Source organism: Varanus komodoensis, unplaced genomic scaffold (genome assembly GCF_004798865.1).
Source record: "Varanus komodoensis strain SLA01 unplaced genomic scaffold, ASM479886v1 scaffold24, whole genome shotgun sequence".
Classification (NCBI taxonomy): Eukaryota; Metazoa; Chordata; class Lepidosauria; order Squamata; family Varanidae; genus Varanus; species Varanus komodoensis.
Genome location: NW_025335641.1, coordinates 13280606 through 13294590, shown reverse-complemented (window position 1 = coordinate 13294590; position 13985 = coordinate 13280606). Strand labels below are relative to the sequence as shown.

The following is a 13985-nucleotide window of genomic DNA, read 5'->3' as shown; positions in this document are numbered from 1 at the left end:
TTATAGGCATGCAGAGGCATGAAGCCTGTGGTAGAATCCTGAGTTGCTTTTTGAAAATCCCCACTAGACCCATCACAGGCACGTGAAATGCCTTCCATGCAACCTAAATCAGATACAATTTTATATTTTACACCCTCTGTTCAAATCTACCGCTGAATATGAAAGTGCATCCATTTAGGTAAACATAAATCATAAAAATGCATACACATTTTTCGTTTGGACTTGAAAACTAAAGCACAAACTGATGCAGAAGTGGCAGCCATGTGGAAAAATAATGAGAACTTGGCAGAATTGAACACCGATTCATCTATTCCTAACCATAGTTCAGCGACAGACCACCTGCCGAGGCCTCGTTGAGCACGTAGCCACCAATGGCCCCTGCCACTTCCCTGCATTGGTCACTTGCCCCCTCCCCCACTGCTCCCCACTGCCTTCCCCCTCCTGTCATGTTCTCCTGTCACTGCTTACATCCTCTCTTGTATTACTTCCACACTCTCTCAATTCATCTGTCTCTTCCACAGCTCATTACCTCCCTCCTCGCTCCTTTCTGCCACCAACCTTTTCCATTCTCTCCCTGACATCTGTTACTGGCTCTGATATGGTCCTTCCTCAAATCCATGCACTGTGGGAACTGGGGAAAATCCCTGTGCTGCATTCCATCCCCTGGAGCAGCTATCTCTCCTCTAAAGTAAATTGTTATCCTCTGCTTAGCTGGATCTAACAGAGCTCAGGCAGCTGCTCCAGACTAGGCCAGTCCCAGAAGTACTCTCATAGCTAGATGAACACATAGTATGATCTGCTAGAAGGCAGCTTTCTATGTTCCTAAACTTTCATCGACTGCTGGGAGACCTTGTAATTTGCAAACTGCACAGAGCAGCATGAACAAATAACCTGGAGGAATGTCTGAGCCATGCCTTGCAGCATCTGAATTCATCCCAACCTGAGTGGTGCAGGTAGAACCAAATCAGTCTACAACTCCCAGGGGACGGTGGGATAATGTGCATATCATCTGCAGAATGCACATTATAAGTAAGGGGGGGAAAGCTCAGAATACAGAGTTCTTTCCTCCAAAAGCTTGCCAAGAAAGGCACAAATGCCAAACCATTTCCAAGCCAAGCAAAGGGGAGCTCATCTATCACTCCTCATAATTGGAATGATATGTTTAAGTGTTGTGTGGTTCTCCGTCTGGGCTCAAGAGAAGAGTAAATTAACGTAACCATTTCTTTAATACTGTGCAAACACTGCCTTTGCTCAGATATGTTTTTTAATGTATGTCTTGCAAGCCATCTGGTTTACTAAAGAGCTCTCATCATCAATAAATAGCAATGTATTTGCTTTTGAGACCTGCAGTGAAGAATTTATTATTTGCTAGCGTATTATTTCATTTTTTGTCACTATGTTTGTTTATTATTCTTTCCACAGTTTGAATAACTCAATCATTTTCAGTTAAATTAAATCACTTTGAAGTTGCTTTCCATTAGCATTTTCTAATTTTGGGGGATTTAATTCAGACCAGAAAAAAAACTGTTTGATAAGACTACAGATAGTGATGTACTGTGACTCTTTCTCCAACAAGACATCCATGTATAATAAGGCATTAATTTCATCCTGGATTCTCATAGGGTGAACCTGGAGAAGCTGGTAACCCTGGACCTCCTGGAGAAGCTGGCACAGGTGTAAGTATTGCTCTTTTTAAAAGTATTTGCAAAGTGGTTATACAGGAAGCTCTTAGTTGCATAACTTTTAGGAGGTGTCCTTTGTCTCCAGACAGTAAATAGAAAAGGTAGCAAGAGTGGATCCTTGTTAATGTTAGCACTGTCATCCCCACAACTTGTTAGTGATGAAATGCAGCCTGATTGGCTATTAGACCTAATAACCTGATAGATTATTAGGCTGGATTTATGAAAGACACAGCTGTTCAGATGGTGAGGGGAAGGTTGGGACTGTTGGTTATGTGTGTAGGTTTCATTTATCCCATTAGCTGTCCATCCCACATACAGGAATTCCTATATTTGACACCTGGCCTTTCTGTCCAATTCTCTGGTTGACTGGATCTTCATGCCTGTTGACTTGGAGAGCTGGAATGAGGTTGATCTTGTGCCCTAGTCTTGCTTTTGCTTGCCCATGCCCTTTTCCTGCAAGAACTTGGACATGCTCAAGAAGCATTTCTTCCTCTGCCCTTCAGTTCTGGGCTTGAATCCCACCAATATTCCCATGACTGCATTAGAGTCTTCATAGAGCTACAACAGATCTTGAATGCCGGCATCCAGATTCTTCCACTTTACTTCAGTGGAAATGGTTTCATCCTTCATCATAAGGTGTTTTCCACATTTTTCACTGTTCTCCCCTAACTTCTTGCTGTTAAAAAGTATGTCAGAAACTAGGCAATAGCAGCTAATTTCTGAATCTGGGTGCAGACAAGAAACTTCCTAGTGCTCTACAGACATATCGGTTTTCCATATAGCTTTGTCATAATTTCTCCAACAAAAAGTGACTGTGCTCTTTTCAGAGCTCTTTAACAGATGCTTCTCTTTCTTCCTCACTATGAGACAGGGTCCAAAAGGGGAAAGAGGTGAAAAAGGTGAGGCTGGACCACCAGGGGCAGCTGGACCTCCGGGTATTAAAGGACCTCCAGGTGATGATGGACCTAAGGGGAATCCAGTAAGTTGACCTGCTCATTGTCTTTCTAAAGGCTATTGGTTCAAGATGCCTGTTTCCCAAGTTTATTCTTCTCAGCATTTCCTAGAGACTTAAACCTTATACTTATTTTCACAATCTCTCTGTATGTGTTAGTCAGAACTGTATTCTTCCATGTTACTTAGGACTTACTGTAGCTTCTCCTTGTTCTGTTTATGTAGGGCCCTGTTGGCTTCCCTGGTGACCCTGGTCCCCCTGGTGAACCTGGCCCTGCTGTAAGTATCCCACAACGCAAACCAGAGGTCCATTTCTTTTCATTGTGAAGTGAGATTCTCACTGGCTTCAGCAGATGCGGGACATGGCCTGCTGGAGGCCTTCTGGAGCTTTTTGGGAGCCTTTTCACATGAGGCGCTTAATCACTGTATGACTGTTTCATTGCACAGTCTATAAGTTCTGTGCAAACACTGTAAAATAAAAGGACTTCTTTTCTGGTTTTTCTTCTGCACAACTTATAGGTAGAGCTATGCAATGGCAGAATACCACTAATATACCAGGAGAAAGAAAGCCATGTTTCCCATTGTAATTTAATAGTTCAGCTTCTCTGCTCTTTAAAAAAAAGTGGGAAACTGTTCTGAAAAAGAATGAAGAGACACTAGAGGATCACAACATTTTCTAATGAGCCTATAAACAATCATGAGTAAGAAATCAGCTGCAACACTGTGGGTTGGGCAAAAACCAACCAGCCAAATAATCCCCTCCACCTAGGTGTAGTATTCTTGCCAGTGTTTTTCCCACGGAAGAAGAGCTGCAATATGCAGCTCTAACATTACACTGCTTGTATTTGTATCCCACCCTTCCTTTAAGGAGTGCAGCTAGCATACATGGTGTGCAGCCAAGTCTTCCCGGTTACCAGACAATTGCCCAGTTATGAAACTTCCCAGTTACCATCTATTGGATCAGATGGCTGGAACTGTGATATACAGAAACAGAAGCAGGCCTGAGCTTCCCAAGAGGTCTTTCAGCCTCTAATAGGTTTTGCCCTCTTTTTGCTTTCTGATTTTTTTTTTAAGTTTGCAGTGCCTTGCAAACACTCCAGTTGTGCAGTTAACAAGCAGCCGAACACCTTCTGCTGAAACTGGAAATTAGCTTTCATTTCGTCCTCTCCATCTGTTTATTCATCAACACTAAAGCTAGTGTTATAGAACTAATACCACATAGCTAAGAGATAGCAACTGGACCAGTGACTCCAAGGAGTCTTGGTAGCTGAGTGGGGATTGGAGCCATGGTCTTGCTGGCCCTAGGCCGACGCTCATAACTCATGCACCACACTGGGTTATCGTGTGTTGCTGGTACTGACTTAGAATTAGGCTTGCCCAAGCAGCACAGTGGGACAAATGATGCACTCCCAGTGCAGAAGCTTATCAGAGCTGGCCATGTGAGCTCCTTAAATGAGAGGCTGACTGGAAAGTATGTGCAAGTCACTCTAAGCTATTTAGATGCATATTAGCTGTCTATTGTAGTTCTTAAGGGGCTTATAGCTTCAGTTCAGGCATAGTAAGTGATGTGAATGTTGTCTGTTTCTTCCTACTTTTGTATTTTCGCTCACCTAGGGGACAGATGGAGTTTCAGGAGATAAGGGTGAAGATGGTGACCCAGGCCAACCTGTGAGTAAAGACTATGATAATATATTGGATTTGGATTGCAAAGCCTTCAGGGTCTCAATGGATGTCTATGGCAGCCTTCCCAATCAGATGCCCTCCAGGTGTTTTAGACTACAGCTCCCATCACTCTCTGCCAGTATGTCTTTTGGCCATTCTGGTTGGAGACAGTGGAAGTTATTCAACACCTCTGGAGGGACCCTACTCAGGGAAAGTTGGACTAAGCCCAGTATTCTATAAGTTTTGTACAGTAATGAGTACCTACAGTGCTTGGAATAATTGCTAGTAGGTTTTCTGAGCTGTACGCAGATTCAAAGTACATGCCTACCTTCAACTTTGAGTCTTTGCATATCCTTCTCAGATTAAAGCATTTCCTTACAAGTGAGAAAATGCATAAATTGGAGTAGGCAAGTAATAAGTACAACCATGACTTCCCCAGTGTTTTCCATAGTCAGAACGTTTGATAGGTGTCTTCCAAATTAAGCCTTGTTTTAGTTAACACAGGACTGCCTGTCTTAAGATCAACTAAAATAGGTGAAACTCAGAGCCAACTTTATGCTGTTCTGTTCAATTCCAGGCACAAAGGGTCATGTGAAAGGAAAGGATGGGATCCATCAGTTGAAATGATGCTATCAAGCTTTGCACTGCTCTGAATATTGACTTCTTGGCTGTAGAAATATATTAAAATAGACTGTGAGCAGAAAGTGATATGGAAAAGACTTACATGTTTAGATGAAGGCCAGGATTCAAAGAGCTAATCTGAGCATGGTCAGGGGGAATTGAGAACATTAAGCATGTCCAACGGGAGCGTTGGTTTTGTTTCAATCAAACAATTGAACTGTCATGCCGTATCCACACATTTCTTTTGAATGTGCCCCACTTTCAAACCGTTTGCCACATGCGGTGTCTGGATTGGCTTCTCATGAAGTCATCAATGCATTTGGAGTATTCTCCATGTTGCCTTGGTGATAAAACATATAGCAGCACTGAGCAGGGTAGAATTCAGTACAGGAGCATTCAGGGATGCTTCTGTAGAAAATATTGCAAAAGAGAAATGGATCCTGTATTTATTGCCTGATAAACTCAGGTCCCCATGAAACATGGATCTGTAATGAAAAGCCAGGACCATGAGAATAAAAGCCTTGCAAAGCTTCTTCATGGATTCTTCTTCTCTTGGTGAAGACATGTCTTGGTTCACACAATTCATTACTGCATTTACCACTGAGGAATCCAGATCAAGCATGTTTGAAAGTATCATTCTTGTAATTTGCTGTTGTTGCTGCCCAGAGGATAGAGGAAGAATCCCTGCATTATTAATATGAGTATTTTATTCTTGCAGGGGCCACCAGGTCCTTCAGGTGAAGCAGGACCCCCTGGGCCTCCTGGAAAGAGAGTAAGTCATGCTTTTTTCTTCACTTTTTTCTGGCAGTTAGCTTCCCTGTATGGATTTGGGGGAGAGAAAGGTCACCATCGGAATAGTAGAAAAAAAAGACAAGGTACACTCTGTTATTCTGTTTGGCAGTCAATACTGATGCAAGTGCTCATAAAGAAGGAGACAGTTTTCTTCCGCATTCTAAAAATTCCACCATCTGGCTGAAATCCTATACCCTTTCACCTGGGCATCGGTCTCATTGAACTCAATGGAACTTGTGAATAAATATGTATAGGATTGTGCCCTACATTTATCTGTCACTGTGTTGTGAATTTATTATTTTGCATCATTACAAGATGGGGAATACTTGGCTCAACAATGTTGCATGGGAGAAGGATCTTGGAATTGTCGTAGAACAAAAGTTGAATATGAGTCAACAATGTGATGCAGCTACATAAAGGGGAAATGCTACTTTAGGCTGCACTAATAGAAGTATCCCTTCCAAATTCCATTAAGTACTAGTTTCCCTCTCCTCGGGACTTGTTAGAACTGGAATACTGTGTCCAGTTCTGGGCACCACAGTTTAAGCGAGATGCAGACAGGATGGAAAGGTCCAGAGGAGGGCAACAGGGATGATCCAGGGACTGTGATGAGAGATTGGAAGAACTTGGTGTGTTCTGTCTCAAGAAGAGAAGACTGAGGGAAGATATGACACTAGAGGCATTCTGGATGCAACTGGCCAGATATCTGAGAGGGATGGTTTAAACTTGGAGTTTTGCAGCGACCAAGGGGTTGGACTTGATGGCCCTTTGGCCCTTCCATCTCTATTGTTCTATGATTCTGTGATAGTTAGGTATTATTTGACTGTCAACAAGCTTGTACATATTGCCACACACAGACCCCCCTCAGGGGCCAAACAGAGGTAGGGACACTTGAGGAATTATGACCTTGTACATTTTGATCTGAAATGACATGATCCGCACCTCAAACTAATGTACAGAACTTAGGTATCAGATTTCACACTTCTTGAACATTGAAAAGTAGTCCTTAGGAGTTTAGACTTACCAAATGCAAAGGTAAATGATCTATTGGGAGAAAATATACATTTCAAATATGTATTTTAGAATGGGAAGAAGAGAAGATAACATAGAATAATGTATGAACAGACTGGAATTATTGAAGGTGTGAGAAAGTGACACAAACCAGAAATAAGTCATGTTTAGGGACAAGGAAAGCAGTCTGTCAGCCATCTATATTATTTATTTTTTGTTAGATTTATATCCTACTTTTTTCTTATGACAAACTCATACTTAACAAACTTACATCATGGCAGCTTGAGGTTCATGCAAATGTATTAAGTTACAGCAAAGTGCCCCTCAGTTTTCTTCAGTGAGATGAACCTTCTTAACATTTATGATGAAATGGATACCTTTATTTCTTCCACATCCACCTTCTGGAGGAGATAAGAATAAATAAATATGATACTGTGAAAGACTCAGCTATGAGAAGCAGTTAATGAGATGCTTCTGTATGTAATTTCTGCATGAACCTTGCACACACAGAACATTTTACCAGAAATATACCATGGGGTATATTTTGTAAGAAGTGTGGTTTCCATTTACACTTACGGAAAGTGAGCATTAACTGGGGGTAGCACTGCATCAGACCAGTCCCTTGGTATGGCATTGGCCCACTTAACTTGTTCATTAGCTCACCTGAGCTATGGATCACGGAGCTGGTGATAATGAGCAATTACACTGTGTAAGAGCAGCATCAGCATTGCAGTAATGCGCACTGAGTACATTATATAATGAGTGTGTGGCAATTTTAAATTTTAAGGGGCCCTCGTGCAAATGAATTATTCAGCTCATCCTGCTCTGCCATTCCCCCACACTAATTTGAAAAAAGAAAGAATAAGGCGGTTGCTCATTAGGGTATGCTAATTCATTAAAAGTAGGGCAGAAGACTTTGATGTATTGAATCGGAACATTAATCAACTATTACTTGAGTTGATTAATCAGGGTGGGACAACTTCTAATCTGCAGCAGTGCAATCCTATGGCAGCTGGACAATCTAGACAGCCATTGGAAAAGGTAAAGCCCTGATTCTGACCTTGGAGAAGTTCTTCGTTTTTGTGGCCAACCCAGCTGGCTCTTTCTACCCTACCTACGGCTCTGGGGTTGGAAGATGGGCCCCAGTCCTTGGATTGTGTGGCCATTTTGAAGGACAGGGAGGAAAGGAAGGAGTGAGGCCTTGCTTGGATAAGAAATATCCTGACATCATCTCAGTCTATGGTATCCTCTTTGTGAACAGGGACAAAAGGCTCAAAGATCCAATTCTCCCCTCCAAGTCTTTGCAGGGGGGGAGGGGGGAGGTTGGAGGCAGCTGTTGCTTCTGTGCTCTTCCTATCTTAAAGAAGATGCCATTCATCTTCCGAGTTGAGAGGGTTCTGGTCAGCCACACTGAATCGTGTTACTTGGCTATGAGTTAAAGGCATACCTCCTTATTTGTGTAGCTGTTTGGGTTCTGGTTTGTAACTGCAAGGGGTTATGAAAACAAAAATACTGTTTATTTCTTGTAACACTGAGTATCTTATTTATTTTATTTCTACACTTTCCAATTGCTGAGGCTCTCTGGATGGTTTACAACAACACATTAAAAACACAGTATAAAATGCACCATATTAACATATCATAAAAGCTGACCATGCAAAATTTAAAACCAAATGTAAAACAAATACATTTCAATAACTTAAAGAAAAATCTTAGGACCCATTTAACAGCTAACAAGCCCCAGGAAATTAACTGAATGCCCTGCAGTAGAGAACAATCTTTACCTGGTGCTGAAAAGGTAGTAAAGTTAGCACCTGTCTGTCATTCTGTAACTAGAGGCTACCACTGAAAAGATCTTTTGTGCTGAACTTTTGTTTATTCCCTCATAAGTTATCATAAAACTGCAATATTTTAGAAAGATCCCTCTATTGGAAGTTTGGTAAAATTCAGTTACATTTAAATTTGTTTAGTTAAATGCTGATTAATTAATTAAAAACAATTTGATCTTGGAACAACAACAAAATGAACAGGATACTTTTTCTAGCTTGGTTTTGTAAGCCTGCCATTTCAGTAATAATTGAAATAATGCTCTTTTAAAAAATAAGAAATGTATTGTCTATGGCAATTGTTCCATTTGGCCTCACTCCTAAGATAACCCTACTTGGCTGTGTTGATTGGCACACACTCGAAGCACTACAGTTTGTGACCTGACAACACTTAGTTCAAAGCAAAGCCCAGATCTTGGAAAGGGTTTTGGGTCCATGTACATTCACCTCCTCTGACTTTATAAAAGGCTAAGTGTCAAATAAACTGTCCACAAGTGGAAGTCTTCTGATGCCTCACGAATGGAAATAGTTGCAGAACAAACATAATCTGTTGCAGTAATGTATTTCAGGTGGATTAAAACATCCCAAAACAGTTAAGAGAAAGCAAATTCTCATTTTAAACAAATCTCTCGAGGAAGTTTACATATTAATTACTGAAGTGGGAAGGGGGAAAGAAGAAGGATTTTGTGAACAGATTCACACATCTTTGATGGTGAAATCATCTCAGTTTCATCTGGATTAATTTTGTTTGTGTATTGTGTAGTGAGACTGCAACATATTGACCACATTTGGAGGATCACATCTTGGCTTATTAATCTGAGATATGCACAAGCCTTTTGTCCTTCCTTCACTGCACACAACCACAAAAAAGTATCACTTTCCTGATTACAAAGACTGGAATGAGGGGCTGTGTGTCTGAGCAAAGGGCTTGTTGTTTACCTTGGCTAAATAAGTTGAGAAGTGTTCATCCAAACTGAGCACCATCTCAAGAGCAAGCCTGTTGTATGGCGCAGTTTTACAGATGAGACCAGAGACCAGGTGGAATTTCGAGAGAAGAAGTTTATTTACCTGCAGGGACCACACTTGTTTGAGCAGAGTGCAGTCCAGATCGAAGGCAGGATTTTTATACTCTTTTACACAGACGGCTATGCAGGTGCTTGAATAACAGCGAACAATAGGGGAAACCCACTGAGCTACATTCGCACATTTTTTTATGCTAAAGCAAGCAAGCGAGGGTACAAGGGCGTAACGTTATGCTAGAGCGTAGCAACAAAGGCTGCTTTGTGGTCAGCCTTGCGTAGCGTGCACATTTGTTGGGGTTCTTGTTCTTACGCGAACAGGACACTCTGATCATGCTTCTTACCCGTGACGAGCCATGCCCTAGCTGCATGTTCGATTAAGAGGGGGGTTACAACAAAGCCTTGAGCTAAGAAATTGCCCATGATACACACCAGGTTGCCACTGGAGGGACATGCTGGCTTGGCTTATTTTCACCGTGAAATTACTAAGGGGATTTTAGTGTGAGGTCATGACACGATGCTGGTGTGTCAGTCAACCCTACAGAAGAAAAGGTTGCCATTGAGGATTCTCCAGAAAGACTGATTAAACCATTTCTGCTACTCTGTTGGTGTAATGGTTATCTCACAGCAAGATGGTTATAAGGATTACTTGGAAATGCAGGGTCATTGAAGCATCTTTCTCACAATATCTGTCAGAGCAAAACTCCAGTGCCTATTAATCTCATTTTTTAAAAAAAAATCATGTTTATTCTGCCCAATGGCTGAGATTCTCTGAGTGGTTAACACATGTTTAAAAACTAAAACAAAATAAAATGCATATATAAACACACCTAGCAATTGCAATTGAATCAACGCAGAAGCATAACAGTGGTACAAAGTAAAATGCAATACTAAAAATGAAGTTTAAAAGTTAAACTGTTAAAAAGATGGGAGAATAAAAAGGTCTTCATCTGGTGCTGAAAAGCATACAAAGTTGGCACCAGGTGCACCTCTCTGGGGAGCTCATTCCATCACCATGGTGGCACAACCAAAACAACTCCCCTCTTTCTGGTAGCCATCCATCTGACTTCATCTTCGGGGTTCCCAGAGAAGGACCCCTGAAGGTGATCTCAGGGTCTGGTTAGATATATATGGGGCAAGGCAATCCTTTGGATAACCTGGCCCCAAGCCATTTAGGGCTTTGGATGTTAGTACTAGCTATATGGAGGAGGCTGTGATGAGTTAGGGTAGCTTTCAAGTAGATGATGGGTATGGAAAGAGGTCTGGAGTTTGAGAGGTGTGAACAGATCTCTGTGAGCTGTGTAGCATGAATGTGATGGGTTCATTGTGATCCGGAGTGACTAAGCTAAGTTGTTTTGCTTTTGTTTGCAATTGGGAGAAGTGACTACAATGCTCCTGAGCCAATATGAGGAGGGGTTTTGATTCCACAGATCACTAGTTTCTGTTCTATTACTTAAATAATGCATTATTTAAAAATACCCTCATTATTTTAAGTGGAACTTATTCCCAAGTAAGATCATGACAGATGATAGAATAGTGTTTAATAAAAATAATAGCTTCAGAAAAATAAGAATGTTTCAGTAATACCAAAAAAACTGAGAGGTCTGTAATTATCCCCGCTATCATTAATCTGTTACAGCCTCACAAACACACACCCATAATACTTTCTGCAGATGTGGGAACACTTAAGCCTTCTTTGTCAAGCAATTAGCTGAATTTTTAACAGTTTTCTTTTAAAAAATCTAGCAGCATTAAATGTAAGTTGTAATCTATTTAACAAAATGAGATAAACTGTTCTGTATAATAGGGTTCAGTGAGCTGACATGCTTAATTAGTCTTATCTATTTTACACAATAATCTATTTGTTCCACCAACTTAGTGCACATTTATTATACTGAAAACAATTATAGTGGTAAAAGTAATCTTTTCACTTGAACTAGAATGTAGCTTGGTCAAAGGTTTAATAATAGGTTAGTTCATGAGAGTCAAGCCAAAACACATTTTTCGGGGTACTTTTGCTCCATCCAACTTTGAGACAGTAAAAGGAAGTATACAGAAATCGGCAAAGGCAAGACTTGGTTTTGGTTTTGATTGTTAAGACTCTGAGGAACTGTGTGATGTGGGAGAACTTGCAGGAAACAGTCCAAAGTCTTGGGATTGTGAGGAGCTTTTAATTCCTGGGCATGCCTCACCAAGCTCAAGGAAGTTCCCTCATCTTCTGCCCCCAGTTGCTGGCCCAAGCCATCCTGCTGCCCAAGCCGAACAACAAAATGGCGCCCCTCAACATGCCCTTTTAGGCTCAGTCTGAGTCATAGATAGTAATCCACTTACAATTAAATGGCTCTGCCATGTGCTCGATAGAAACACAGGTGGGGAATGAAAAGTACAATGTGCAGTTCCATAGTCCCTCAGCTTTTAATATGTTGTTTCTTTTTGTTTTAAAGTCATAACTCATTGCAAGGTATGACATTTATATATTAACATGGCAAGTTAATTTGCTGAACATTCTAGATTGCCCAAAGAAGTGAAAGCCAAATGTTTTGCAAGGAATTCTGTCCAGCACTGGCTTTGCAGTTACAAAAAGCTGTTATTATTTTGCAAATGTTTGTGTCAAGGAAAACTTGACAGCACATTCATTAAGAAACCAAGTTTTGCTGAGCTAAGCTCCCATTTAGTAAAGAAGCCATGCAGTCCCATGGCTGTCTACTCAAGAGAAAGCCCCACTGAGTTCTGTGGCGCTTACTCCTATGTATGCACATACAGGATTGAAACCAGTACCTGGCATTGCCCCTGAAGTGCCATATTTGGATGGTGGCAAAGAGGATCCCGTTCCCATGCAGCTATCCAGCTCAGTAGGTGGCTTAAACAAGTCATGATCTTTTTCCAAAGCACCAGGGTTGTTTTAGGCTTTAAAAAATACACGTTGGAGAAAAGGGACACAATTATCACAAGGAGAATCAATAAATGCAAGTTTGGGAAGGTGCCTAGAAAATGATTTCCCAGGGTGACACCATTAACAATCATCCCAACATGCAATCCTAAGTGGCCCTGCTCCGTTCAGCCTACTGCCAGTTGTATAACCTAAAACTGTTCCTGCTATGACTTGGTACAACAACTGCGGTTCGCGTAGCCACCCTACAAAGCACCAGCATCAAAGAGGCAGTTGCATTATATCAGTGAAGCTGAACATGTGGACTTGCAGATGTTACTGGACTGCAACTCCCATCATCCCTCACCATTAGCCATGCAGGCTAGAGCTGTTGGGAGTTCCAACCACATCTGGAGGGTCTGGCCACCCCTTGCATCAGACAGAGTGAGACAACTACCTCGGGCAGCAGAGGCTAATGGAGGGGAATTGTGTCTGCATCCCCACACCAGCCTGCTGCCTTTGGGTGCAGTGGCAGTGCAGACTCATTGCCTGCACTCAAGGAAGATTCATCTGCCACACATTCCCCATCCCACAAAGCTACTGAAAGTGTAGAATTGATCGGAGTGAGCCTGCTAGAGGTGGAACTGGGACAACTTGCCCATGCAGCATTTGCAAGCATTAGCAGAGGCCACTGGGTCAGCTCAGTCCCAGGCTTTCCTAACCTTTGGCAGTAATCTGAGAAGCAGTCTAGCAAGACGCCAGTGATGGGCATCAGGGAATAACCTCTCTGTGTGTTTCCTTGTAACTCTGGGCTCTACATCTGAATCAGCAGACTCGTGGGACAAACTTCCACCTGGTCCCAGTTTATGAATAAGAATTGCCTCCAGGCAGCAAAACGGGAAAGCTTTCCGAAACAGAAAGTGAACTGGCCGTCTTGTTCTTTTCTTCTTTCTTTTCTTTTTTTTCCTCAAGGACATTAATGTGACACAAATTACTAAATTAAGCTCATCTGAGCAAGAACATAGCAAAAAACAATGTTGCCAGTGATAGTCTAATAGTCTAATCTGTAATAGTCTTGCAAAATTGGAAACATATTTAAGCCATATCCCTAGACCAAGTATTTGTCCTTCTTAACTTGATACTGGCTGTTCGGATGGGCAGTGGCTGTTTAAGTCCTTCAGGAGAGCTCCTTCCTGATCCTTCTGGCACGGGGAGATGCTGGCGGTCGAGTCTGAGACCTTTTGCATACAAAGCGTGCAGTTTGCCACTAGGTACTTCAGTCCCTCCCCAGGAATGGTAGCTTCGGGAAACGCAGGCACATGATTTAATTTCTTTGGCCGAAACCAGTGGGACTTAAAATGGCTTGACTTCGGATGGACTTTCACTGCAAAAGTTTGAATTGTGCTCCACAAAGAGGCTGCACTGAAGATGCAGTGGCGCAGGCGCAGGCGCACTGCCACACTGTGTGACAGATGGCTGTTATCACCCTAGAGCACTCCTAGAAAGCAATGCCACCATGAATCTCTACTTCCTCCTATACAGTGACAGACAG

The 13985-nt window shown here is 41.9% G+C and overlaps 1 protein-coding gene across 1 annotated transcript in view; it reads left to right on the top strand.

Moving 5' to 3' along the window:
- COL11A1 (collagen type XI alpha 1 chain) overlaps positions 1 to 13985 on the top strand; it is a 229207-nt gene that overhangs the window by 193053 nt on the left and 22169 nt on the right. The window contains exons 50-54 of the mRNA XM_044432252.1: positions 1623 to 1676; positions 2554 to 2661; positions 2859 to 2912; positions 4248 to 4301; positions 5635 to 5688. Coding sequence (XP_044288187.1) covers positions 1623 to 1676; positions 2554 to 2661; positions 2859 to 2912; positions 4248 to 4301; positions 5635 to 5688 — 324 coding nt within the window. The remainder of the gene's footprint in view (positions 1 to 1622; positions 1677 to 2553; positions 2662 to 2858; positions 2913 to 4247; positions 4302 to 5634; positions 5689 to 13985) is intronic.